General features: G+C 42.4%; 1 protein-coding gene across 2 annotated transcripts in view; it reads right to left on the bottom strand.

Annotated features, from left to right (window-relative positions):
* The window catches only part of b3gntl1 (UDP-GlcNAc:betaGal beta-1,3-N-acetylglucosaminyltransferase-like 1), a 265,373-nt gene that overhangs the window by 224,174 nt on the left and 13,604 nt on the right, over nucleotides 1-27,595 (bottom strand). For both annotated transcript variants that reach the window (XM_034189061.1, XM_034189062.1), the window contains exons 2-3: nucleotides 9,599-9,715; nucleotides 9,424-9,523 (exon numbers count right to left, since the gene is read on the bottom strand). In XM_034189061.1, coding sequence (XP_034044952.1) covers nucleotides 9,424-9,523; nucleotides 9,599-9,715 — 217 coding nt within the window. The remainder of the gene's footprint in view (nucleotides 1-9,423; nucleotides 9,524-9,598; nucleotides 9,716-27,595) is intronic.

Here is a 27,595-nt window from a genome sequence, read left to right as displayed (position 1 = left end):
GGAGAAAGCTGTCCTTGAGTCTGTTTGTCCTAGTTTTGATTGACTTATACCGTCGGCCGGAGGGTAGTAGGTCAAACAGGTGGTTGCTGGGGTGGGATGTGTCTTTGCTGATGCTGGCAGCTCTGCTGAGGTAGCGAGAGCTGGCAATGTCTTCCAGGCTGGGCAGAGAGCAACCAGTGATCCCCTGGGCCGTTTTGATCACCCTCTGCAGTGCTCTCCTGTCTGCTGCTGTGCACCCCGCATACCACACTGTGATTCAGTACGTCAGGGTGCCTTCGATGGTGGCTCTGTAGAACAACACCAGCAGCTTCTCCTCCAGATTGTTCCTCCTGAGCACCCTCAGTAAGTGGAGTCACTGCTGGACTTTCTTCACCACCACTGTGGTGGTGGCAGTCCAGGAGAGGCTGTCAGAGAGATGCACTCCCAGGAACCTGATGGAGCTGACCCTTTCCACACAGTCCTCTTGGATGTAGAGCGGGGCTGGGTCAGCCCTGTTCTTCCTGAAGTACAGGATTATTTCTTTTGTTTTTCTGGTGTTCAGCGGCAGGTTGTTAGATGGGTCGGAGAGCAGTCGTGCATGTAAAGGGTGAAAAGGAGGGGGCTCAGTACACAGCTTTGAGGGGAATGGGTGCTGAGTGTGATGGTGGAGGAAAGGTGGGGGCCAGGTTTCACAGACTGTGGGTGGTTTGTGAGGAAGTCCTTGATCCACTGGCAGATGGGGTTGGAGATGCCCAGATGTGTCAGTTTCTGGACCAGGATCTCTGGGATGATGTGGTTGAAGGCTGAGCTGAAGTCCAGGAAGAGCATCCTCACATAGCTCCCCTGGTGCTCCAGGTGGCTCAGCGCAGTGTGGAGAGCTGTGGTGATAGCGCCCTCTGTGGAGCTGTTTGCCCTGTAGGCAAACTGGTGGGGGTCCAGAGTGGGAGGCAGACAGGCTCTGATGTGCTGAGAGACCAGTCTTTCAAAGCACTTCAAGTGCAACAGGCCTGTAGTCATTTATGCTCTCCACTGCTGACTTCTTTGGGACTGGAATGATGGTGGAGGATTTGAGACAGGGTGGAATGGCGGCCTGCGACAGGGACAGGTTGAATATGCAGGTGAAAACTCCAGCCAGTTGGTCAGCACACACTTTCAGTACCTTTCCAGGTACACCATCGGGGCCAGCTGCCTTCCTGGGGTTCACCGCCTTCAGCACACTTCTCACTTCGTGTTCCTGAAGTGTTAGCGTGCTAGTGCTGGAGGGTGGTGGGTGTGGAGTTGCTGCTGGTCTGTCTGCTTCGAAGCGGGCAAAGAAGCGGTTCAGCTCCTCTGCCAGCGAGGCGTCAGACCTGGCATTTCTGTAGTTGGTTATATGATTTATTCCCTGCCACATCCTTCTGTGGTCATTTACAGGGAAGTGGTCCTCTATCTTTTCCTTGTAGGCAGCCTTGGCCTCTCTGATGCCTCTTTTCAGATCGGACCTGGCCGCGCCGTACAGGGCCCTGTCCCCTGATTTAAAGGCGGTGTTGCAGCTTTTTAATAGGGACTGGACTGCACTGTTCATCCAGGGCTTCTGGTTTGGAAAAACCCTGACCTTTTTGTTGACGGTGACAGGGTCAACACAGTTATTGATGTAAGAGAGTATGGTGTCTGTGTACTCCTGCAGGTTGTGGCTGGAAAATAAATCCCATACAGTCCGTGAGAAGCAGTCCTGTAGCTGGGAGAGTGCTCCCTCAGGCCAGGTTTGGATTGTCTTCCGTTGTGGCTTTGTTTGCCTCAGCAGGGGGGTGTAGGTGGGGATGAGGGACAGGCAGAGATGGTCTGATCCAGCGAGATGGGGGAGGGGAGTGACTTTGTACGCGTGTTTAATGTTTGAGTAAACATGGTCCAAAGTATTTTCCCCTCTGGTGGCACACTTCATGTACTGGACGAACTTTGGGAGCACAGTCTTTAAACACATTTGGTTGAAGTCACCAGCAACGCCATCCGGGTGGGCCAGCTGCTGTTTATTTACACAGGCAAGCAAGAGGCTAAGGGCCATGCTAACGTTAGCATCAGGTGGGATGTAAACAGAAAACACAACGACTACTGTGAACTCCCTTTGGAGATAAAAAGGTCTGCACGAGACTGCCAGCACCTCTAAATCAGGAGAACAGTGAGAGTCAATGACCCTGCTGCTTCAGCACCACTCGCGGTTCACATAAACACAGAGCCCTCCACCTCTGCACTTACCCGAATCATTGGTTCTGTCCTGCCGGTGTAGCATGCAGCCTGCTAGCTCGACTGCAGTGTCGGGGATTAGCGGGTGAAGCCATGGCTTCCTGATGAAAATGCAGTCCCTCCCTGCAGTTCCGCACAAAGCTGTTTGTGGCCATCTGAGAATCCAGTTCGTCCATTTTTTGTGTGATGGATCTGGCGTTTGAGAGGAAGAGGCTCGGTAATGCTGGCCTGTGAGGTTGTTTACATAGCCTAGCATCGGAGCTGGACCAACATCCTCGGTTCTGCTTCCTGTCTCTACGCCGCCTTCCCCGCCTGCTGAGCAGGCTGGTAATCCATGGAGAGCCCGGTGTTGTCACTATGTCCTCCGGGATGTTGTGGTACTGGTGGAATTCGCTCGTAACTGACAGTTTGTACCTCAGAATGAGGTCTATAAGGTTCTGGCGGCTGAAGCTGTGGGTCATTTTACAAAACCCGAAGAATATACGCACAAAAAAGTAGCACCAAATTGGAGAGCTAAAAGCCGCTGCACCCATGCGCACCGCCATCTTTCTTAGTACATGTTAAAATGCCGTTTTTACCTGGAAATCAAACCAGTAAAATTAATTTACATTAGATTATGCAAGGAAAGTATTAAACTTACCCAGATACCCACTCATTGTGAAATATTAGTGTTCAAAGTTTACATGGATCCAATCTGTTCCAGCTTCTATCAATTCCTTTGCGGATGATCATTCATGAGTTACAGTTTATTCCAGACATGTTACTTTCTTATACTTTCTGAGAAGACTGAGAAAATTTGTTATGTCAGCCAAAATTCTCAGCAACCTCTGCAGGTGTATGATTGAGAGTGTCCTCACCACTGCCATCAGTCTGGTATGGTAATTGCACAGTCCAAGACAGGAAGGCAGCCTTCCCCTCAATGGAGGACATTTACCAAACCAGAGTCCTACGTAGGACACGCAACCTCATCAGTACACACCCCCAACACTCACTCTTCACATGCCTACCATAAGGCAGATGCTACAGGAGTCCGAAGTTCAGGACAAGGAGGCTGGTGAACAGCTTCTACCCACAAGCCATTAGGCTTCTCAATAACTCTCTCACACACTGACCCCTCCACCACCTGAGTGACTGTTATTTCACTGTCATTCTTCTCATCATCATTATTAGGATCATTCTCCAAGTATTTATTATAATGTGTACTGTCCCTGTGAAATAAACTAATAAATAAATAAATAAATAAATAGCTCTGTTAACTATTTATGCATCCATGCACTTTACGACTCCTGCACAACAGGAATGCTGCTTAAAACTCCACAAAATTGCCAATAGTGCATAAACTGCACATCCTCTAAACTGTACATCCTTTAAATAGTGTATATAATTTTAATTTAACTTTAACTTAATTTATTTATTTTCATTTATATAGTGCCAAAATCATAAAAAGTTGTCTCAAGGCGCTTGTCAGGTCTAACCTTACCAACCCCTAGAGCAAGCACACAGGAGACAGTGGTAAGGGAAAAACTCCCTCTGATGATTTGAGGAAGAAACCTCAAGCAGATCAGACTCAAAGGGGCGACCCTCTGCTTGGGCCATGCTATTGACAAAATTTACAAAATGAACATACAGGAAATTTTTGCCGGTGCACAGGACGGAAGTGTTGCAGAAGTAGACATGCTTCAAACAGAGAGAAGAAACAGAATCAGGCATCAGAAAGACAACAAATACAGTACAATTTGCCAGCATTAAGCGACAAGAAAAACAAAAGAAGCAAGTGGCTGGTGATCGCCAGCCACTTGTTTGCTTGCTTAATAATGTCATCCAGCACAGAAATCAGGAAAAATAATTGTGGCAGTCAGTAACGGTTACTTTTTTAGACCAAGCAGAGGGAAAAAAAAATATGGAATCACTCAATTCTGAGGAAAAAATTATGGAATCATGAAAAACAAAAGAACGCTCCAACACATCACTAGTATTTTGTTGCACCACCTCTGGCTTTTTTAACAGCTTGCATTCTCTGAGGCATGGACTTAATGAGTGACAAACAGTACTCTTCATCAATCTGGCTCCAACTTTCTCCGATTGCTGTTGCCAGATCACCTTTGCAGGTTGGAGCCTTGTCATGGACCATTTTCTTCAACTTCCACCACAGATTTTCAATTGGATTAAGATCTGGACTATTTGCAGGCCATGACATTGACCCTGTGTGTCTTTTTGCAAGGAATGTTTTCACAGTTTTTGCTCTATGGCAAGATGCATTATCATCTTAAAAAATGATTTCATCATCCCCAACATCCTTTCAATTGATGGGATAAGAAAAGTGTCCAAAATATCAACGTAAACTAGTGCATTTATTGATGATGTAATGACAGCCATCTCCCCAGTGCCTTTACCTGACATGTAGCCCCACATCATCAATGACTGTGGAAATTTACATGTTCTCGTCAGGCAATCATCTTTATAAATCTCATTGGAACGGCACCAAACAAAAGTTCCAGCATCATCACCTTGATGGCTTTTGTTTAGCTTTTCTGTATGTAAATCCCATTTCCTTTAGGTGGTTTCTTATAGTTCGGTCACAGACGTTGACTCCAGTTACCTCCCATTCGTTCCTCATTTGTTTTGTTGTGCATTTTCGATTTTTGAGACATATTGCTTTAAATTTTCTGTCTTGACGCTTTGATGTCTTCCTTGGTCTGCCAGTATGTTTGCCTTTAACAACCTTCCCATGTTGTTTGTATTTGGTCCAGAGTTTAGACACAGCTGACTGTGAACAACCAACATCTTTTGCAACACTGCGTGATGATTTACCCTCTTAAGAGTTTGATAATCCTCTCCTTTGTTTCAATTGACATCTCTCGTGTTGGAGCCATGATTCATGTCAGTCCACTTGGTGCAACAGCTCTCCAAGATGTGATCACTCTTTCTTAGATGCAGAGTAACGAGCAGATCTGATTTGATGCAGGTGTTAGTTTTGGGGATGAAAATTTACAGGGTGATTCCATAATTTATTCCTCAGCATTTTATCTGGATATTCCACTGTTAAAGGAGATTTTTTTAATGAAAGACGTGCGGACGGATTACAGCGTCGGCTCTCAGCCGCTGCGACGCTCCGCCACAGGAAAAACACCTCTGTTGGAAGCCTTAAGGACAAGTTGGAACATGTCCAGCTGTTAAACAATTTCTCATATACTCACTCCACTGAAAGCCATCAAAAGCCGCCTGGATTTTAAAAATGGTTATCAACACGGAGGTGTTTTTCCTGTGCCGCCGCGACGCACTGCGCCGGCTGCGTCCCGACGCGCGGACCCGTCCGCACGTCTTTCATTAAAAAAAATCTCCTTTAACAGTGGAATATCCGGATAAAATGCTGAAACCGACTTCTTCTGAAACTTCTCTGTTCTCTCACGACGTCCTGGATCAATAGAGCCTGAAATGTGAAGGTTTTCAGCTTGAAACAGGCTGACGACGGCGCCTGAGAGCACTGCGCGACGTCTCGCACCGTGGGAAGTCCTTAAAGCGACAGTATCACCTCAAAATCTCTCATCAGCCGTTAAAATTTTCACTGAAAACCAGCTTAATTTTTCGAACCGTGTCCACTTCGATGTGCCTCACAGGTTTAGAAAAAATTTTGATCAAACAAAGCGCCAGTCTCTCAGCAACTTCTCAGACAAAGGAATTCCGATGAGGGGCAGGACGACTCCTCCCACAAGGAGTGCTCACAGGCGAATGACGTCATCGACAGGTGTGGAAAAACTCACGCATGTGCACGAGGGTTCAAGCATGTCTGACGTAAAAACATATGAATGAAATCCATATAGTTTTAAAAAAAATAAAAAGGACCTATACTTTATTGACAGCCCTCGTATTTCTTTTTCAAATTCTCCCATTTTTTGCATCCAGCCCTATTTCCTTTAGAAATTTCCTTGACAAATAATAGCAGTCTATTAGGACATCAGGTTATGTGTTACACATATACAAGTGTGTGTATATATTTTCCAACTTATTCCCATTGATGAAACTTCTCCTCATTTTCTGCCTGAAAGCTTATTAGGAGATGAGTGTGCTCAGGGCTCCCTGTTTGTTTACAAAATACACACGCGTTCCAGATCTTTAAATCCAACAGCAGGGATTGCTATTATCCTAAGATTTATGAACATACAAATTAACGTGCTTATCCTTTATCACGATTTTCTCCACTGTGAGACATAAAAGTGTCTTATCGTAGCGTTCGTGTGTATATGCATTATAACGCCTCAGCGCACGAGCGAAGTTAGGATATTCTTCAGAACGACAATATAAACAACATGCATCCAGCAGCATACATGTTGCTGTCATAGCCAGTTGCCTGTAAAAGGTTTTTGGCAAGTTATAACTTTCTAAACAGCGTAATTTGTAATGAAAGCCGTTTCATTTGTGCGGCTCTGGGTGCCATGTTTGTTTCTTTGGAGACAGCAGTAAGCTCCTCCTACCCCTCCAAACGGAGTGTGCATCCAGATTCACTCTGTTTGGAGGGGTTTCAAGCCCTCCGCCTACCCCTCCGCCTCGCTCCAAAAAGAGAATCGAGACACCCCTCTGTCTCTCGTGCCCGCACAAAACGGAGGGGAAGGGCTGAGGGGTAGAACTAGATATAATTCGCCCACGTTAAGCAACAGGAAAGCATAAGAAATACAGAGAGAGAAAAAAAAAAAAACAGAATCAGGCAGCAGAAAGAGTACAAATAAGGTACAATTTGTCAGCATTAAGCAACAAGAAAAACAGAAGAAATACTAAGGTGATTGCCAGCCACTAGCCCCGAGCTTCACTAACAAACTAAGACTATAGATAAAGATGAGGCCGAGACCCGTGCTGTTTACTAATAGAATGACTCTGGAAGGGTCGGAAGCACAGTACCATACTATACCAGTATTTTAGTCATACAAAAGGGAGAGTATATATATATATATATATATATATATATATATATATATATATATATATATATATATATATACATATATATACACACACTCTTCCTCTTGGATATTTCATACCCATGTAACAGAAGAACCATAAAATGCAGATTTAACAGGCTAGAGTTTGCATCGAGACAATTTGAAGTAAATTCTTCCCTTAAGCCCCGTTTACACATAGAGGGTAAGAGCTCCCGGAAGCGTCCCGGAAAAGTTTTTGGCCGTGTTAAGGATCACACGCTGTTGTTAATGCTGGCACTAGGGGGCGTGGCTCAGTTCCGGCTTTACCGGGAATCGTCGAAAAAATTATTCAACATGTTGAATAATTCCCAGAGTGCTCCCAAAGAATTCGCGTGACTACGGAGACAACGAGAACAACGGCGTTTGATACTTTTTATTCGCCATTTCATCCTGCCCCTTCCTGTAGTGCCGCAGTTTACACCGCCGTAATTGGCGGCCAGCATTGTATCCCTAATCAACGGCGTGTAAAACGGTGATAGAGCCCACATCAGCATCCTCAAGGGCGTTTTAACCGGCGACAGAGGCAGACAAAATGGCGGCGCTAGCGGACAGCACGCCGTTCTAAACATCACCTCCCGGTTAACGGCGTTCCAAACGGCCGATAGGCGGTGGTCAATATAAAAATGCTAGCGCGCTGCATGCAGGCCTCTCACTCGTGGCCAGCTCCAGATATTTTTGCAGAGAAGCTCCAGTATGCCTCCTAAAAGAAAACTGGCAGCGGCAAGGACTTACCAAGAGGTCTGGTTCAGAAGCAGAGGGTAGCCCTGTGGTTGAGACGGAACAACACGTTGAGGAGGGGAAAAGGAAGGAGAAGAAAAGGCTGAGTATGATCTCCCTCCCCCTGCAGTGACAGAGGCATGTATTCCTGCTGCTTCAGCCTATTATACTCTGGGGCGGTGCCTATATGCAAACGTTCCTGGAGTAACGCAGGATTTGCCTGGATAAATCCAGCGGTACACAGGGCATTATCTGCGGCAGAAGAACACCGCCGTTCTCACGCACGTCTTAACCTGCGATTGTAAAGGATAGAACTGGGTATTAAACCCCGTTGCCTGACGTGTGCCGGATGCTACAGCGTCAAAACGCCGCTTTATTCGGCGGATTTAGCGGCGTTTTATCCGCGTATTTTCGGCTAGTACGGCGGTCAAAACGCCGGCGAAATGCTCCACCCCTTTCCACCGCGAAAACAGCTGGAACTACTGCGAACTTCGGTCTACGTACTACCCGCCGACAAAACTGTCTATGTGTAAACGGGGCTTTACTTACCAGGAGTGTTAGCTTTTCTGTATAAACGATGATTAAAAAAAGTTGGGTTGCCATCTTGGTCGTTTTTGCTTGAACAAACCCCATTTTAAATAGTCTCCCTACAGCAGAACAACCTTTCATCCATTTGTTTTGTAGTTTCAGCACAGCACCGAGTTCACAGCAAAATGTGGAATGCTGTCTTTCATTTGCTGCTGTGGACGAGCAGCGACACAACATTTATCCTTCAGTCTCGGATCTGGACGTTAAATCATGACACTTAAAATGGGTTTGATGTCTCAGAGACATTTCCAAATGATTTTACAAATATGAATATCATGAAATCAGACCACAGACTAAATCTGATCTGCACCATGAAAACAAAAATAATCAGGAAATGTTTACCACAAGTCACATCGACCAATCAATGGGAGGCCACCATAGTGCACTGCTTTGCCCCGAGCCTTGTGATTGGCTGCCAGGTCCAGTAAACATGAAAATGCTTCAATCTGTGCTTGACTTTGCCAGAAATTTCCACATTTGCCCTAAAAGCCAGAATTCCGGGAATTTCCAGAAAAATTTCATCACTGACTCTTAAAGTGTGTTGCCTTTCCCGGAAGTATGGAAGCAGCCGTGTTTGTGGTTCTGTGATCACGGAGTCAGACAGAACGTTAACAGGATAGCCATGATGTGGATCAGCTTCCGGGCATTATTGTTATTGGTGCAAGTCATGACGTGGACTGTAGCTGAACACAGAAGTGACATTCAGGCAGCTAACACTTATTAGCTGAGGTTACATCACTATTATGGCTAAAAATAGCTGTGAATCTATCATGCATTTTTCAGTTACTGTGTGGCTAATTTTATTTTCATCAGCTACATCAGGACTCACACAAGTTAAAAAGTTGGAAGTAATGATCCGCTATATAATTTTTAAAAGATAGTGCTGAATGGAGTGAAAAAAGAAAAACAAGAAGGGCATCAACCAAAACCTTTACAGCCCACAGACCTCCTCGAGGTTGAGTCGAGCTATGACCAGAGATCACCATCAAGATCCCCTTTGTTTCCATCTTTTCCCTCCAAGTCTCGACCACTTTTCTTGAGTCATCCTGAAGGAAACACACGCACACTTCTGAAATCTAAAGTTACAACATATTCATGATTGCACAGAGGCACAGACTTACAGTGCTTGCATCATCGTAGACAGACAGCTCCATGGATCCTGTGAAGTCTTGGTCTAGTATGGCCTGCAGACACTCATTCAGCCAAGGCGATGCATTGTACATGGGCATAATAATTGACTGAGGACAGAGATTATGTAGAATCAGTCCATGCCACTGGTATATTCTCAGAGGATACACTGGTTTTCTATTCTGGAACAGCCGATATGAAGCCCACATACAATTTTTTTTGTAAATCCAATAAAATATTATTAAAAAATGTGTAAATAAAATGTGCAATAAAAAAATGCATGCAAAGGAGAAAGACAAACAGATTTAAGTTGTACATGAGGTAGGGATGCACCGATCCACATTTTTTCACTTCCAATCCAATCCCGATACCTGAATTTGGATATCTGTCAATACCGATATTATTCTGATACCAGAGCTCTGTTTGCTTTAAATTATTATTAACATTATTGTGGATTTTCTATTAGTTATACAGTTTCATGATTAAGTGTTTAGAGGAGGATTTTCTTAAAAAGGGAAAGCTGAATGTTCAGCTACAATTTGCCAGAAGATGTGGACCTAGATTTGATGTTTTGGTGAAAGAATTAAGTACTTTTATTTATAGACTTTATAGACTTAAAAGAGAAAAGCCAGTGCTCTCGCTCTTGTTCAATGGAGCTTTAATGACACAGGAAGCATATGTTTACTTGGTCAAAGCAAGTATTACAGTAAAAATTAAGTCCTCTCTCTCTCTGTCTCTCTTGCTCTCCCCCCCCCACTGGCTCTCTCACTCCCTCCCTCTCTTGCTCTCTCACTTGCCATTTTCCTACTGAGCAAACTTCAAACTTTTTGGAAACACAAAGCCTTTCAACTGTAAAATAATCCATAATTTTCTAAATGTAACATCAGCGATGCTCACGCGATGAACTCTGGATTAAGACTGAAGGATTTTCATTGACTTTTTTTGCCATTCAGCAGAGAGAAATTGATGCTCTGTTCAGCTCTGCTCCTGACTGCAGCACTCTGAGCTGCTATTTGATAGCGTTTCACAGCTTCAGGTCACTGAAGTGGCTGATTTTTCTCAGCAACAATTCAGTTCATTTTTGAAAAATCCGCGCTCAGCAGCACAGACAATATGAACCCAAGAGCCAGGCAGAAATTTGATGCTACCCGTGGTTTAGAACACTGCGGAAGAAACAGCTCAGCGTCAACTCAGACTCTCGGGTTCAAACTTCCTCTCCCGCTCGGCACGGATTTTTCCAAAAAAATTAACTGAAATGTTGCTGAAAAATTTACTAATTCAGTCGTATTTCAAGCTTATAGTGTCGCGCTTTTATTTTATTTTGCAATTTCTACCAAATAAAGAAAGAAGAAATATATTTCTAATTTTCTTCACATCTCTGCTGCAAACAGCAGAGATCAGTGGAGTGGAGACGGTGTGTGTCTCTCTCCGTTGTGACTTAAGGGAATAAAAAAACTCCACAGAAATGTTTCATCAAAATAAATCAGTGTCAGTGTTCGCAGATGCTGATACATTCAGAAAAACAGGAAGATGATCATTTCTCTGTGTTGACTGTGGACCCGTTGGTTCTGATTCAGAAGCAGCGGGTCCACAATTTATTCATCAACCTATATGAAAGCCATCTAAAGATATCAGTCGTGACTCACCTTTTCTGCTGATTAAAGTCGCTAAACGGGCCTCTTTTTCTGTTGTGGGCAGAAGCAAGAATTGTCCACCACGTCACATGGACAGTTTATTTGTTCTATGTTAATGTGCCTTTTTGTGGGGCAGCCAATGACGCAGTTCTCTGTCATGGACTGGAACATTAATACCTTCTGCTTCTCTGGTTCGCAAACTAAAGTTACTGTCCCTCATGACAATAATAATAATAATCATAATATCCTCTGCTCCGTGTGTGTGTGTTGTGGGATTTGCTGTGGCTCTCTGCTGAGTAAAGGTCGAAAGACGGATCATGGATCATTCTGGAATCAATAACTTCAAAGTGAATCACCGTTTTAATCAAATGACACCTCTTTACAAACATTGTAAAACAGAACATACTACAACCGACCAAAACGTTTTTCCCCCAAAATGAGATGCCCTCAGTTCCGTCAGAGAGCTCTTATCCTGGGGTCACAGTCTCAGTGCTCCCCCAGTCTGAGCACAGCCATGCTGCAGGTGTGAGTATTGTAGGGGAGACCGGGGCCAAAGAAAAAAATAACATTTATATCCCTATGAAACACTATTGTCTGCATTTTGAGGGCCAAATTTTGTTAAGTAAAGCCAAAAATTTTTTTTTTTTAATCTTTATTACAGACTTACTTTAAAGCCAAAAGAAACAAGTCATCAGGCCAAAACATGGAAGAGTGTACAAATGTGTGTCACTACACAGGAGCATCAGAACTGCTAATTTATACACAGCAGCATCCGTACAATTTTTTTTAACTTCAAGATTAATTTCTGATTACTCTACATTTTTAATAAAAAAACAAACAAACAAACAAAAAAAAAACAAAACAAAGGCCCTTTATAAGCTCATAAAGCAAAGCAAACACCCGGCTTCTCAAGATGATTTTTCCATCCCATTACACTGAGAAAAAAATCCTGATGAGAACCCTGTTGTGTGACAGCTTTAACAGAAAGGCTGCCTGACCAAATGCTGAATAGCAAATGGGTAAAATGCAATTATGTACAAAAACTATTCTAGTGGACCTTACAAAGCCATGGTAACAGACAAATTTGGACAAATAGGTGGGAGCCAAGGCTTTTAACATTTTGTACACTGTAGCGCCATGGCCTCGATGCGCCTAATTAAATAAAGTACATTAATGTTTCAACAACAAAAAGAACTAGGAGACAAACTGTGCTTATCACTCTCAGTGGAGAAATTCCTAAGTCATCTGGAGATCTTCAGATAAGTTTTGGAGACTTCCCCTGATGGTCCAACACTGTTTTCCAGAGGAAACCAAAACCGTAATTCAAAGTGTTTCAAAGAGGAGGCGAGCCCTCAGCTTTTATCAGTGAATTTTCGGTCATTATGAATTACATGACATTATAATGGCTTCATGTCAGAATCTGAGCTTCTCCAGGCTGGAAAACCAAAAGTTTGTGGTCAAACTAAGGCAGGAACCTCTCAAGCCTGCAAAACATCCGCCCGCCCCCCCCCCATGATAACATGTGGTCAAAACCTTTGTCTTGATAATCAGCTTTTATCTTGAATTTAAAGTGAAGGAAAAGACCTTTGGTTTGAAAAAAAAAATTAGATCAGTATGTCTTTCATTTATATCTGAAGACTTATAATGTTGTTTGCATTTATTATTCAAACAAAGTGCTTTGCATGTAATCATTCCAGTTTATTGACATGTGCTTATTTTAACTGATGTGTGTGTGTGTGAGACCTTTCTGCAGTATCTAAAATGCTGATGTTGAAGTACTCTGTTTAGCTAAAGCAGCGATTCTCAACCGGGGTGCCGCGGCACCCTAGGGTGCCGTGATCAATTGTCAGGGGTGCCGTGGGCAATTATCAAATATTATCGGATGTATGTGCTGTAGTAGTGTGGCAGATGGTGTAATGCTCTTTTATTCCAGTAGATGGCAGCAAGGCGCGCAGTAGCGCTGAGCCGTGTGCCGACAAGGAGGCGTGATCGCCATTTTAATTCCAGGCAAGTTAGTGATTTGTGTGCGTAGAAGTTCACTTAGTCTCATCAAGAAACAGGTGGAATTTGCTGGAAAGCTGCGCATGTTGGCAAAGTCACAAACGGAAGAACAAGGGAGACAATATTTCCTTCCATAAGTAAGTGGTTTTGGTTATTGTTGTCACTTTGTCCGTGATATTTGGATGATGTCACCCGATGACACGGATCATTAATTTCACTTATGTCTAGTTGATATTTTCCACTGCTAGACCAATGCCTAGTTAAAATTCTTGTCGTTAGTGACTAAAACTTGTTCGACAAGACTGGGGAGTTTTTTTTTTTTTTTGCACCTTAAAATAATGAGATTAATGACCCACACTGTGCTGCCACACACACAGAAATGTGCACACACACACCGCTGACTTCATGAATGAAACTCGGTCAATAAAGGATAATTGTGTAAAAATATAATATAAATGTATTGTAATGGTTTTAGGAGCTGCGCTGTGTTGAACAGCAGCAGCTCAGCCGAGCAGCGTAGCTTAACAGCGCAGATCCGTGTAACTTTCAACACTAATATTTGTGAATGTGTGGGTGTCAGAGTAAGTTTAATACTTTCCTGACATAATTTAATGTAATTTAATTTTACTGGCTCGATATCCAGGACAAAATGGCATTTTAACACGTATTTTGCGAGCATTTTTCTGAGTGTGTTCAGTCACGAATCTCCATTGAAAATGCATTAACATCCGGGTACTTCGTCAATATTTTGCCCGGTTAGGAGACGTCATGTCGCTGTGCATGAAGGGACGTTTTCGTTTAATGTGCAGCATTGGGACTGCGCTCTCTAGTTCTCATATACAGCTCCATGACTATAGTATACTATGTTACGTCATATCTGTACTGCACGTGTTGCTAATGTGCTAAAGCACCGTGTAGAGACAGTCGAGTTAGTGGTGCGTGACACGTGACAGTGGTGTGCCGCAGGATTTTGTAAATATAAAAAGGGTGCCGCAGCTCAAAAAAGGTTGAAAATCACTGAGTTAAAGGATGTGTTTAACTAAGTAAGTAAGAATGATGTATTCATTTGAGTGTCTTAGAACAAATAGTATTTCAAATTAAGTAACGTGTTTAAATAGGAGTCATTTGAGTCTGACGTGAAGTTTCTGTGAAATTACACACACCCTAAATGGGCGGAGTTTGGTGACGTCAGTCCCCTTTAAAAGTTAGAACAGCTCTCTCTTTTTTCTGCTCTTTTCCGTCTGCTCCACACTCCTTCTCTCCTTTTTTCTTTGTAAACGCTTAAATTTTCTTTGTGGGCCAAGGCCTCATTGCTAAGCTAAGCTAAGCTACCACGTGGCATTCATTCATTTATTCTTTCCTTTTGAGAAAGTTTCAACCTGACGCTTTAAGGTGTGTCAAGTCTTTCTGAATTTTTAAGAGAACTTCCGAGCTGAGCTTTCCAAATTAAGAGCGAATTTACAGAAAAAACGACTTTTACTTTTTCATTATTTTTTTCTCAATGCTCTGAAAAGTTTTACTTTTTCTAAATTCATAAAGACTTTAATTTGGCTCCAACAATTTTTAAGCTACCAGACACCATTTTCAACAAACACCTTATACCTCTGGGTTCCTGCAAGCTGACAACGGAGCGGATTTCAAACCAGCAAGCAGCCGTCGGTGAAGCCAGCCGACAACAGCCCTGGGATCACTCGGGACGCCTCTGGTTAACCCCTCCGACCCAGGTGAGCTCATGCTGCCTGGAGGAGAAATAGACAACGGACGAACGAAACAAACCCTCCAACCACAGCTAATTGACCCTGTCCAGGCTCCATGAAAGAGGTTTGTTGTCAACAGATAGAGGTGGCTCATCCCTTTTCTTTAAAAACATTCATGAATTATTTTTCTTCATAATTGGCTTCAAAATTCATCACTAAATTCCAATCAGATTTATTTACTTAAAGTTTTAAGCTTTAGCTCTTTCTTCCAACGTCTCAAGAGCGAGTAAGAAAATTGTTTCCATGAATGAACGTAATTTTCCTCACTGTCTATAAAATGCCAGTCAAATGTTCATTTCTTGTATAAACTGAAAATAAAGTATAAATATTTTCTACTGTGGTTTATTTGGTGTACAGAAGGAAACCTTTGGTCAACTGTATCGTGAGAATTCATGACTTTCAGATCAGAGATTGATTCAATTAAATTGAGATTAATTAATTCATTTGAGACTGATAAATTAATGTTTAAAATTAAAGCACTTATGCTATAAATAAGTGGTGCCCCAGGAATTAATTAAATAATAATTAAAGTATTATACCCTAAATTAATTATTTTGGTGACCCGTTACATCCTAATCCAATATGATTCAATTTGGGAGTTTAACAACTTATTCACATGCCTCTGGTTCCCCGTGGGTGAGCTGATTCAGTACTAAATTTATTTTATTAATTGTTACACGTTTGGTGCTCCCGTGTGGAGTCATAAAGATTTAAACAAAAACATTAAACATTTATGGGTCCCCGTTGCGAGGCCTGAATATCTGTAAAGCAAAGTGTCTCAAATGACTAAAATAAATAAATAAATAAATAAATAAATAAAGCAAGCTACAGCACTGTACATAGATTTGAAATTATTCTGAAATTTTCAAAAGCTGGTTGAACAGACTGCCCCCAGCAGGTGACACCATATGACAAATGAGAGAGAATTAGAGCATGTGGACATATCTTAGCAGCCTCTATAGACAGAGAAAAGACATAATATGCCTAAAAAGAGCCAGGTTGTTGTAATAGTTTTAGTCATTTTTTGGGCGCAAGTAGGACAAAGTCCTACTAGGACCCTATTGAATGGCGCTGTTTATTAGGGAGCGAATATGAAAAAATCCTACGAGGACCCTATTGTAATTGTTCTATTTATAATTATTATTATTAGGGCCCGAGTAGGAAAAATTACTACGAAGACCCTATTGTAATTGCGTTTTTTTTTATTATTATTATTATTAGGGGCCGAGTAGGAAAAAGTCCTACGAGGACCTTTTGTAATTGCGCTGTTTATAAGGGCCGAATAGGACAACATCCTACGAGGACCCTATTGTAATTGTGCTGTTTATTATTATTATTTATTATTATGATTATTAGGGCCCGAGTAGGAAAAAGTCCTACGAGGACCCTATTGTAATTGGGATGTTTATTATTAGGGCCCGGGTAGGAAAAGGTCCACCAAGGACCCTATTGTAATTGCGTTGTTTATTGTTATTAGGGCCCGAGTAGGAAAAAGTCCTACGAGGACCCTATTGTAATTGCGCTGTTTGTTATTATTATTATTATTATTTATTAGGGCCCCAGTAGGAAAGTCCTAAGAGGATCCTATTGTAATTGCGCTGTTTATTATTATTTATTATTATTATTATTATTATAACTCTTGAAATCGTAATTTCGGCCTGTTCCCAGGCTCGAGTTTCGATTTTGAACAAATTTTTGCCATTTTTGGCCATTTCCACTACTTACATTTGAACAAACTAGTCCTAGGGATTTCATCCAATCGTCTTCAAATTTGGTCAACATCATCATGACCCAATGGTGATCAAAAGTTATCAAAAGAATGTAATTAGGTCAAATGGCGTGGCTGCTAGAGTTCGTCAAACTTTGGCGAGCTTTTCGGAGCACACCATTTCACTTCGAACGGCTGTCACGCCCACATACTTCATCGTAGATCCTTCAAACTTGCTGGACATGATGAGGGCTCCGCCCTGAATGTCTACATATATTAAGTTCCCACCTCCGCCACAGCGCCCCCCAGTGGTTGCGGGAAATGTCCTATTTTTACATTAAGAGGTCCTGATGTCACATACTTAACCCAATCAACTTCATTCTACTTCAAAAACATACAGAACAAGTTGGTGAATGTAGGCAATGAACGCCGTGAAGTTACGCGTAACAGCGTCCATGTGGCGGCATGCCGAATATTGCCCATTCGCCATGAAATTACGTTCTTCCTTTTGACGGCTTTAATTTTGTCATATCATCATGAAAATTGATACACAGGTCAAGCAGGACAACCTCTTACAACTCATAGGGGCTTCGCCCATGGGCGGGGCAAAATACCACACCCTTGAAATTTTCAAAAAACCCTCCCCATAGGGGTTTTTTTGGAGGGAGATGAAAAATGGTACGTGTGACTTGCATAGATGTACAAAAAAGTCGCTTGCACCACAGGTCTACTCCAAAAAGGAAGTCGGCCATTTTGAATTTTCTTGTCATTTTGGAGTGATTTCCACACATTGTATTTGAATGAACTCCTCAAGGGGTGATTTTGTCCAATGCACTTCAAATTTCGTCCAGATCATCCAGAGACGATACTGATCAAAAGCTATCGAAAGCTTTTCTCTATGTCGAAGGGTGTGGCCGCTATGGCGCCGCCAATATGACCCTTCGCCATGGAACATTATACTGAAACAGGTACTGATGTCACATAGTTAACACGATCAACTTCCTTCCACTTCTAAAACATGCAGAACACGGTGGTGAATGTAGGCAATGATCACCGTGAAGTTACGAGTAACGGCGTCTGTGTGGCAGCGTGACAAATATAGCCCCTTCACCATGAAATTACGTTCTTCCTTTTCAGAGCTTTAATTATGTCATATCAACATGAAAACTGATACACATATCAAGCACAACAACCTCTTACAAGTCATAGGGGTGTCGCAATGGGCGGGGCAAAATGCCTCAATAGCGCCCCCCTTGAAACTTTCAAAAACCCCTCCCCATAGGGGTTTTTTTGGAGTAGGGAGATGAAAATTGGTACACGTGTGACTTGCATAGACACACAAAAAAGACTCTTGCACCATTGGTGTACTCTAAACAGGAAGTCGGCCATTTTGAATTTTCTTGTCATTTTGGTGTGATTTCCACACGTTGTATTTGAACGAACTACTCCTAGGGATTTTGTCCAATGCACTCGAAATTTCTTTCACAGCATCCAGAGATGATACTGACTAAAAGATATCGAAAGCTTTTCTACATTTTGAAGGGTGTGGCTGCTATGGCGCGGCCATTTTGACCCTTCACCATTGAACATCAATTCATGATAACTCCTTCATGCTTTGCCTGATTGACTTGAAACTTCACATGTGTGATGACGGTTGGCCCCTGAACACAACTGCCCCCTATGTTTGTGCTCTGAGCGCCCCTAGTGGACGAACCATCAACATGTCATAACTCCTTCATGCATTGTGCGATTTGCTTGAAATTTGAACTGTGTGATGAATGGTTGCCCCTGTACGCACATGCCCACATCTGGTCACAAGGGGACGCACTGCCCTGGGTAGGCGGTCGCGTGGAACAAAGGCCTGTATGAGACTGCTTGCAGTCCTAGTTATTATTATTATTTATTAGGGCCAAAGTAGGACAATGTCCTACGAGGACCCTATTGTAATTGCGCTGTTTATTATTATTATTAGGGCCTGAGTAGTAAAAAGTCCTACAAGGACCCTGTTGTAATTGCGCTGTTTATTATTATTATTAGGGCCCAAGTATGAAAAAGTCCTATGAGGACACTATTGTAATTGCGCTGTTTATTATTATTATTATTATTTATTATTAGGGCCCGAGTAGGAAAAAGTCCTACGAGGACCCTATTGTAATTGCGCTCTTTATTATTAATAGGGCACAAGTAGGCAACGTCCTACGAGGACCCTATTGTAATTGCGCTGTTAATTAGGGCCCGAGTAGGAAAAAGTCCTACGAGGACCCTATTGTAATTGCGCTGTTTATTATTATTTATTATTAGGGCCCGAGTAGGCAACGTCCTACGAGGACCCTATTATAATTGCGCTGTTTATTGTTATTATTATTAGGGCCCGAGTAGTAAAAAGTGCTACAAGGACCCTATTGTAATTGCGCTGTTTATTATTATTATTATTATTTATTTATTATTATTATTAGGGCCCGAGTAGGCAACATCCTACGAGGACCCTATTATAATTGCGCTGTTTATTGTTATTATTATTAGGGCCCGAGTAGTAAAAAGTGCTACAAGGACCCTATTGTAATTGCGCTGTTTATTGTTATTATTATTAGGGCCCGAGTATGAAAAAGTCCTACGAGGACCCAATTGTAATTGCGCTGTTTATTAGGGCCCGAGTAGGAAAAAGTCCTACGAGGACCCTATTGTAATTGCGCTCTTTGTTATTAATAGGGCCCGAGTAGGCAACGTCCTACGAGGACCCTATTGTAATTGCGCTCTTTGCTATTAATAGGGCCCGAGTAGGCAACGTCCTACGAGGACCCTATTGTAATTGCGCTCTTTGTTATTAATAGGGCCCGAGTAGGCAACGTCCTACGAGGACCCTACTATAATTGCGCTGTTTATTATTATTATTTATTATTAGGGCCCGAGTATGCAACGTCCTACGAGGACCCTATTGTAATTGCGCTGTTTATTATTATTATTATTTATTTATTATTAGGCCCGAGTAGGCAACGTCCTACGAGGACCCTATTGTAATTGCGCTGTTTATTATTATTATTATTTATTTATTATTATTATTAGGGCCCGAGTTGGAAAAAGTCCTACGAGGACCCTACTGTAATTGCGCTGTTTATTATTATTATTATTTATTTATTAATTATTATTTATTAGGGCCCGAGTAGGCAACGTCCTACAAGGACCCTATTGTAATTGCGCTGTTTATTATTATTATTATTATTTATTATTATTATTATTTATTAGGGCCCGAGTAGGCAACGTCCTACGAGGACCCTATTGTAATTGCGCTGTTTATTATTATTATTATTTATTAGGGCCCGAGTAGGCAACGTCCTACGAGGACCCTATTGTAATTGCGGTTTATTATTATTATTATTATTATTTATTATTATTATTATTACTTATTAGGGCCCGAGTAGGCAACGTCCTACGAGGACCCTATTGTAATTGCGCTGTTTATTATTATTATTATTATTATTTATTATTATTATTTATTAGGGCCCGAGTAGGCAACGTCCTACGAGGACCCTATTGTAATTGCGCTGTTTATTATTATTATTTATTAGGGCCCGAGTAGGCAACGTCCTACGAGGACCCTATTGTAATTGTGCTGTTTATTATTATTATTATTATTATTATTACTCTTGAAATCGAAATTTGGGCCTCTTCCCATGCTCAAAAACTCACCAAACTTTCCACAGTCATCCGGCCGGATCCGAAATTCGATATTTTGGGGGCGTCGCACATGGTCGCAGAAAAATCACGAAATAGCGCCCCTAGAAATTTTCAAAAACCCCTCCGCATTGGGCTTTTTTCGTCATAGCCTCACGAAATTCGGTACACATATTTACCATGCCAGGACGAACGAAAAAGTCTCTTACTGTCATGGTAAAATATCGACAGGAAGTCGGCCATTTTGATTTTAAGTTTCGATTTTGAGCAAATTTTTGCCATTTTTGGCCATTTCCACTACTTACATTTGAACGAACTCGTCCTAGGGATTTTGTCCAATGCACTTCAAATTTCTTTGACAGCATCCAAAGATGATACTGACCAAAACGTATCGAAAGCTTTTCTCTACGTTGAAGGGTGTGGCCGCTATGGTGCCGCCATTTTGACCCTTTGCCATGGAACATCAAGTCATGATAACTCCTTCATGTTTTGCCCGATTGACTTGAAGCTTCACATGTATGATGACGGTTGGCCCCTGATCACACCCAGCCCCTCTCTTTGTACACTGAGCGCCCCCTAGTGGATGAACAATCAACATGTCATAACTCCTTGATGCACTGTGTGATTTGTTTAAAATTTTAACTGTGTGATGAGTGGTTGCCCCTGCATGCACATGCCCACATGTGGTCACAAGGGCACCCACTGGCCTGGGTAGGCGGTTGCGCGGAACAAGGGCCCGTATATGACTGCTTGCAGTCCTAGTTATTATTATTATTATTCTCACTCTTGAAATCGAAATTTCGGCCACTTCCCATGCTCAAAAACTCAACAAACTTTCCAAAGTCGTCCGGCCGGATCCGATATTCAATATTTTTTTTCGTCGTAGCCTCACAAAATTCGGTACACGTTTACCATGCCAGGACGCACAAAAAGGTCTCTTACTGTCATGGTGAAATATCGACAGGAAGTCGGCCATTTTGATTTTAAGTTTCGATTTTGAGCAAATTTTTGCCATTTTTGGCCATTTCCACTACTTACATTTAAACGAACTCGACCTAGGGATTTCATCCGATCGTCTTCAAATTTGGTCAAAATCATCACAACACAATGGTGATCAAAAGTTATCAAAAGATTCTAATTAAGTCAAAAGGTGTGGCTGCTAGGGGTCGTCAAACTTTGGCGAGCTTTTCGGAGCACACCATTTCACTTCAAACGGCTGTCACGCCCACATACTTCATCGTAGATCCTTCAAACTTGCTGGACATGATGAGGGCTCTGCCCTGAACGTCTACATATTTTAAGTTCCCACCTGCGCCATAGCGCCCCCCGGTGGTGGCAGGAAATGTCCTATTTTTACTTTAAGAGGTCCTGATGTCACATACTTAACCCAATCAACTTCATTCCACTTGTAAAACATGCAGAACAAATTGGTGAACATAGGCGATGAACGCCGTGAAGTTACGAGTAATGGCGTCCGTGTGGCAGCGTGCCGAATATTGCCCATTCGCCATGAAATTACGTTCTTCCTTTTGACGGCTTTAATTTTGTCACATCATCATGACATTTGATACACAGGTCGAGCACGGCAACCTCTTACACTTCATAGGGGCGTTGCCCATGGGCGGGGCAAAATGCCTCAATAGCACCCCCTTGAAACTTTCAAAAACCCCTCCCCATAGGGGTTTTTTTTGGAGTAGGGAGATGAAAATTGGTACACATGTGTGACTTGCACAGACATACAAAAAAGTCTCTTGCACCTTGGGTCTACTCCAAACAGGAAGTCGGCCATTTTGAATTTTCTTGTCATTTTGGCGTGATTTCCACATGTTGTATTTGAACGAACTCCCCCTAGGGAAGGTCACGTCAGGCGAACGCCGGAAATGGGCAGGTGCGCACTGCTTGATATATGTCACGGCAACTTTGGTGTACTTCAAATTTACACCGTAAATTTACGCCACAAGTGCGCAACGTTGATACATGAAGCCCAGTGACTTTACATTTAGAGAGATTCTGAAAGTTCTCTGTTGTAGAAAAAGTAGACAATGACATCTGGCATTTTAACTTGCAGATTCAGCAATGCAGTTCCATACATATGAGGAAAGGTTTAACAAGCATGGCTGACCCAGCTGCACCTCCACCTCTACACCCAAGTTTTCTCAATGGATTTACGCTGATCTCAGAAATGTCCCAGACATCCAGAAAAAGTTGGAAATCCACAGATCCGTGGAAGAATCTCATCCTGGCTTCAAGTCTGAACCAGCATAGCTAACAGGCTTTTGGATGATGTGTTTATTAACCCTCTGGGGCCGACGCTGTCATATACGATGGCTAAGACCAAGCTTTACTAAATTATAAATAACTTTTTAATGATATGAGATAGAAAATTACTTTTTTTTTTTTTTTGGCTGAAAAGTTAACCGCGGACTTCAGAGCCAGCCATCAGCCATCTTTGTACTCCTCATAGAAGCTGTGTGATGACGTGCGCAATGTGAGTGTCCAATCGGAATTGGTTCACCGTTACATGGTTTTCCAAAATCCAATCGTAGGGCAGATTTACCTCACGTGAAAAGCCAAAGATCGTTTTCAGGAGCGATATGTTACTAGTTGACCCGTTTTAATAACCCCCCGGGTGCTCCAATGAGTACATACTATTCCAATGCGCCCTGCACCATTACGCACAGCAAAAGTGAAAGCAGACAGAGCAGACGGAGAGCCTCTGACTCAATCTCACGTGCTCAAACAAAGAGTGTGTAACTATCAGGACTGCTCCACTCGTTTGCATGTGAATGTTACTGGATAGCGCTGTTGCTTTCTCGGTGTAAAGCAGTTTACCATATCAACATAACAAAATGCATAGACTATTTTGTATATATTGTTCAAAATGTGCATTTGTGTTTATTGTTTGAACCTTTTTGTTGCACAGCCTTTCACACAAGACCTCAAATTACCTTTATAAAGTGTCAAAACAGTTGTTTATTATAGTTTGCTGTGTGTTTTGAATAAATGTGTGTGGAAAAATATTTTTTGCTTTATTTTTTCCTTGCCTATTTTTGATTGTAAACCTTTATTACACTCATAAAACACAACAAAAACATATATATTCTGAAAGCACAGGTTGTCCTGAAAAAAGAGACATAAAACTTGATTGTGGGATGCAGGGAGAGCTGTTAACAGCAATAATAAAACATTTATGCCAGGCGAGTAAACTGTCTAAAAAATGCCCTCGGACCCCAGAGGGTTAAATCATATTTTTGGGGACTGTGCAGTGGTTCTCCTAAAGGTTTTGTTTGGTTTGAACATTCAAAGTTATGTTATGTTATGTGACATAGGACTTCCTCCTATGTCACAGCCAGAGCAGCATTTCGTTTTTCTCATCTCCATCAGACCCGCTTCTGAAACAGCCTATGAAATAGACGAACCAGTTAACTTTAGCCAAAGTTGTGCCATTCACTTCCACTGGTGAGGCTAGTGGAGAATGAGAAATGCTAATGGTGCTAATGGAGGTTAGCAGGTTGAGTTTATTTAGTTCAAAGTAAATTACCTCTTATTTTATTCTTATTTTCAAAAACACGGGGAGTCAAATCAGCCGGCGTTGTTCTGTTCAGTTTATATCAAAGTTTGCCTGCACATGTTCATTAATTTTTTCCTTCTTTATAAGAGTTTGCCGTTTACATTCTTTCAACAAAGTTTTAAAAAATAAAATGTTAACACTTTTATTTATAGCAGTTATGGCAGAAACAACCATAAATCACAAAAAGTTGGAATGATATGTAAAATGAAGACAAAAATAAAAATGCTGCGCTATTCCCAGTTTCTCCACTCACATCCACAGAAGCCAAAAATTCTTCCAGAGTTGTGTCTCATGGCTTCCTTCACTTGTTTCCTTCCAGCATGACACAGATTTACCATAAAATATCACAGTTTTTTTTTTCTCTGAATGATTGATGTAAATAAAGTCTCAGAAAAATTCAGTGAGTTGAAGATGTTCATGTATTCATCCCCTGGCATTTCTCAAGTAAACGGGCTACAAAAATTATTATTTCTTATATTTAGAATAAACTGCCCTGTCTCAACCTTTTTTTTTTTTCTTTGAAAATGCTGCAGGCCTTAAAATGTAGGAATGGGTGCACATTAACAAATAAAATAAAGGTGACCACACAAAACATGAAATATTTTAGTTTAATACATTCTGGTCTACGGCTGAAATGATTAGTCGAGTAACTCGAATGATTTGATTTCAAAAAATGTTTGATGCAAATTTTGTGCCTCGAAGCATTGTTTAATGTTGTGGTACATATGCCAGGCCTGTGTGTGGCGCTGTCATGCCCCCAGAAAAAAAAAGAAGACTAGAACATGCACATATGCCGTGTAAACGTTAATCAACTTAGCGCCAAAAGGCTACCGCTTTCCAACGTGACACAGAGTAAAAAAAAAAATTGGCTTTTAAGAGAATGACAGTCCACGCTGATCATCTGAAATAGACTTTCTGCACATTTAAAGCGAAGCAGTGTGTTCGTCTAGTTTAAAAAAAACACACGGTCCCCTCTCCATGGGGAGTGACTATTCGCCCGGCAGCCGGCTGCTGTCTCTGCCTTCTCTCCCTGCCCGAGTCACAGCGCCGTCTCTGGCCACACTGACAAACCGGTTCTGAAAGAAGATCCACTCAGCAAAAGTTCACTCACAGTTCAAAACACAGAAGAAAGTTCTGTGTTTTGCTCAGACTTGCATTGAGGGTTTCACTTTTTCATTTTCCCTTTTTTTTAGCAACACACAACGCTTCACAAACACTGTAACAAATAAAATAAAAAAAAATAAAATAAAAAAACTGACTGCGAGGTTTACATGTTCAACCTCCAGCTGAATCACAGAGAAAGAGGGATTTAAAATAAATCAATCAATCAATCAATCACGCAGGGACCCAGTCCACCAACCTATTAAAAAAAAAAAAAACTTAAAAATGGTTAAAGAACAAAACAGAAAGCCACATCCCTCATCATTTCAGCAAAATGTCAAGACTTCGGTGCAACGACATTGTGCCACTGCTTAGTTGGGAGAGCCCTGGACTACTGATGATGTTTAAAAAGGTAGAAGTACTTTTTATCTGATTATTCAATTAATCGCCAGAATAATGGATAGAATACTCAGAAGTCAAAAAAATGTCAGGATCAAATATGTTTTGTGGTTCTAGAAGTATTTCATTTGTGGAAGAGGGGACAAAAATGGCTCTTTTGACAGTAAAGGTTGCAGACCCCTGACCCATTCATAAAATTTTGATCATACTAGCCTGAGAAGCAACAGATGTAATTGTCGCCCCCCCCCAAAAATCAGAGATATTATACGAGTGACGTGCCACAGAGCGGTGCAAAGCTCACTCATGGTAAAGGGAGTCCCAAACAGTAAGTGCCAAATTTTTGAGTCCACAGTGAACCAGGAAATGTCAAACACTTCCTGGATCGGCACTTCCCGGATTGACAAACGGGATCCCATGAAATCTCATGGGAACTCAGTGGCAAGTTCATACTGAAACAGGAAGTACCAAATTTTGAGTCCACGGTGAAACAGGAAATGTCAAATGTTGAACACTTCCTGGCACGGGTGGAACTATAGAGGAGGCCAGGGTTCCACTGGACTCCCCTGAAATCTGATTGGACACAGATGATTGACATGTCACTTACGTCTGGTTGAAAAGAGCTGCATTTTGAAATCAGTGAGTCACACTGACTGCTAGGTTCCTCCTGTCCAGTAGTTGGTGCTGTGTACCACAAAAAGTTCTAATCCACCTTAGTAGAAGAAAAATGTTTGCCTCAGATTTGAACTGAACACATTTGAACCATGGCCTAATAATGACACCAAAGTTATACTGGTAAGTAAATGACCATATTTTATGTCAGAATTCAGAAATGAGGTCCAGTGTTATGTGTCGGACGCAGCTCGGAGAACCGACCAGCGTTTGAAGGACCCAGTATGAAATAAGCAGAGCACGGTACAAAGGCTAACTGAATTTAATACATAACAGTGATAATATAATAACAAAAGGTGCGGCCTGGCGTGGTGCGCTCCCAGCAGCGCTAACGGTCCGGAGCCAGAAGCTGTTTCGGACCCAAGGACCCCGCCGACACCCCCCAGGTGGCCGCAACAACCGAGTCTGTGAAAGAAGGAACCATTATGTGAGTCCACACTCTACACACAGAACACTTAAAGGTGTACAAACAGCAAACACTTCCTGGCTTGATTACTGATCAGCTTCCCAACCTGCAGGCATGGAACATCCAGTTCACAAAACTCCACTGCAGTGGAAGCTGATACATGACTAACAAACAGCTCAATACAATAAGGTGTGAGGGACACCACATTTACTGACTGTATAACTGTTAGTCACAAAATCTAACGTACCTCAGGAAGTGTGCTGACGAGCGTGAAACCTCACCCCCTCCTCTTTACAGACTGTGCATCAAACCTGGACGTTCTCAGCATCCGCTGCTGATGAGATGGCTCCAGAGACGACGATCTCACCCGTCTGGTCACAAGGTCGAGTCTCTGGCAAATACACACTGTGCACTCCAGTCTTAAATGCCAACATGTTCCAATCCATCCAGATGCACCACAGCTGTGAGTCCTGACGAGTCGCAGGTGATCAGGGTGAGGTCCTGACAGCCTCAGCAACACAGCCACTCAGTCCCAAACGCACGCCACCTGGGAGGAAAACCAAAAGACAGAAACAAACCGGCAGCCAGGCCCCCCCAGCCATATAACAGTACCCCACCCTCACGGGAAGCCTCCCGGCGACCACACACACCTGGCCCAGGAGAAACACCCCCCTCCAGGGACCATGGCTGGAAACCGTGTCCGCGTTCATCCTCCAACAGACTGGTTGAACTGGCTGCATCTTTGCCCTTGTTTCTGACAGTCTCTTAGCACAGGTGTGGCCAGGAGTTCCTACACCTGTGCGGTCAGCCTTTATCCAAACATGTGTAATTGGTCATAAAACAAAACACAACCAACCAAAACACCCCCCCCCTCCCCAGGGGACCGTCCCATCAAACCCCAGGGAAGGGGAGAAAGGAAAAACAACCCAAACCCAAGCCTACAAACAAAAATACTAAAACACCCCCCCCCCCCCCCCCAGAGGACCGTTCCATCAAACCCCAGGGAAGGGGAGAAAAGAAAAACCCAAACTTGAGCTCACAAACAAAAATGCTACAACACCCCCCCCCCCCT

The sequence above is a fragment of the Thalassophryne amazonica genome, chromosome 15, assembly GCF_902500255.1.
Source record: "Thalassophryne amazonica chromosome 15, fThaAma1.1, whole genome shotgun sequence".
Classification (NCBI taxonomy): Eukaryota; Metazoa; Chordata; class Actinopteri; order Batrachoidiformes; family Batrachoididae; genus Thalassophryne; species Thalassophryne amazonica.
Note: the sequence above shows the minus strand (reverse complement) of the source record. Positions and strands in the feature narration are given on the sequence as shown.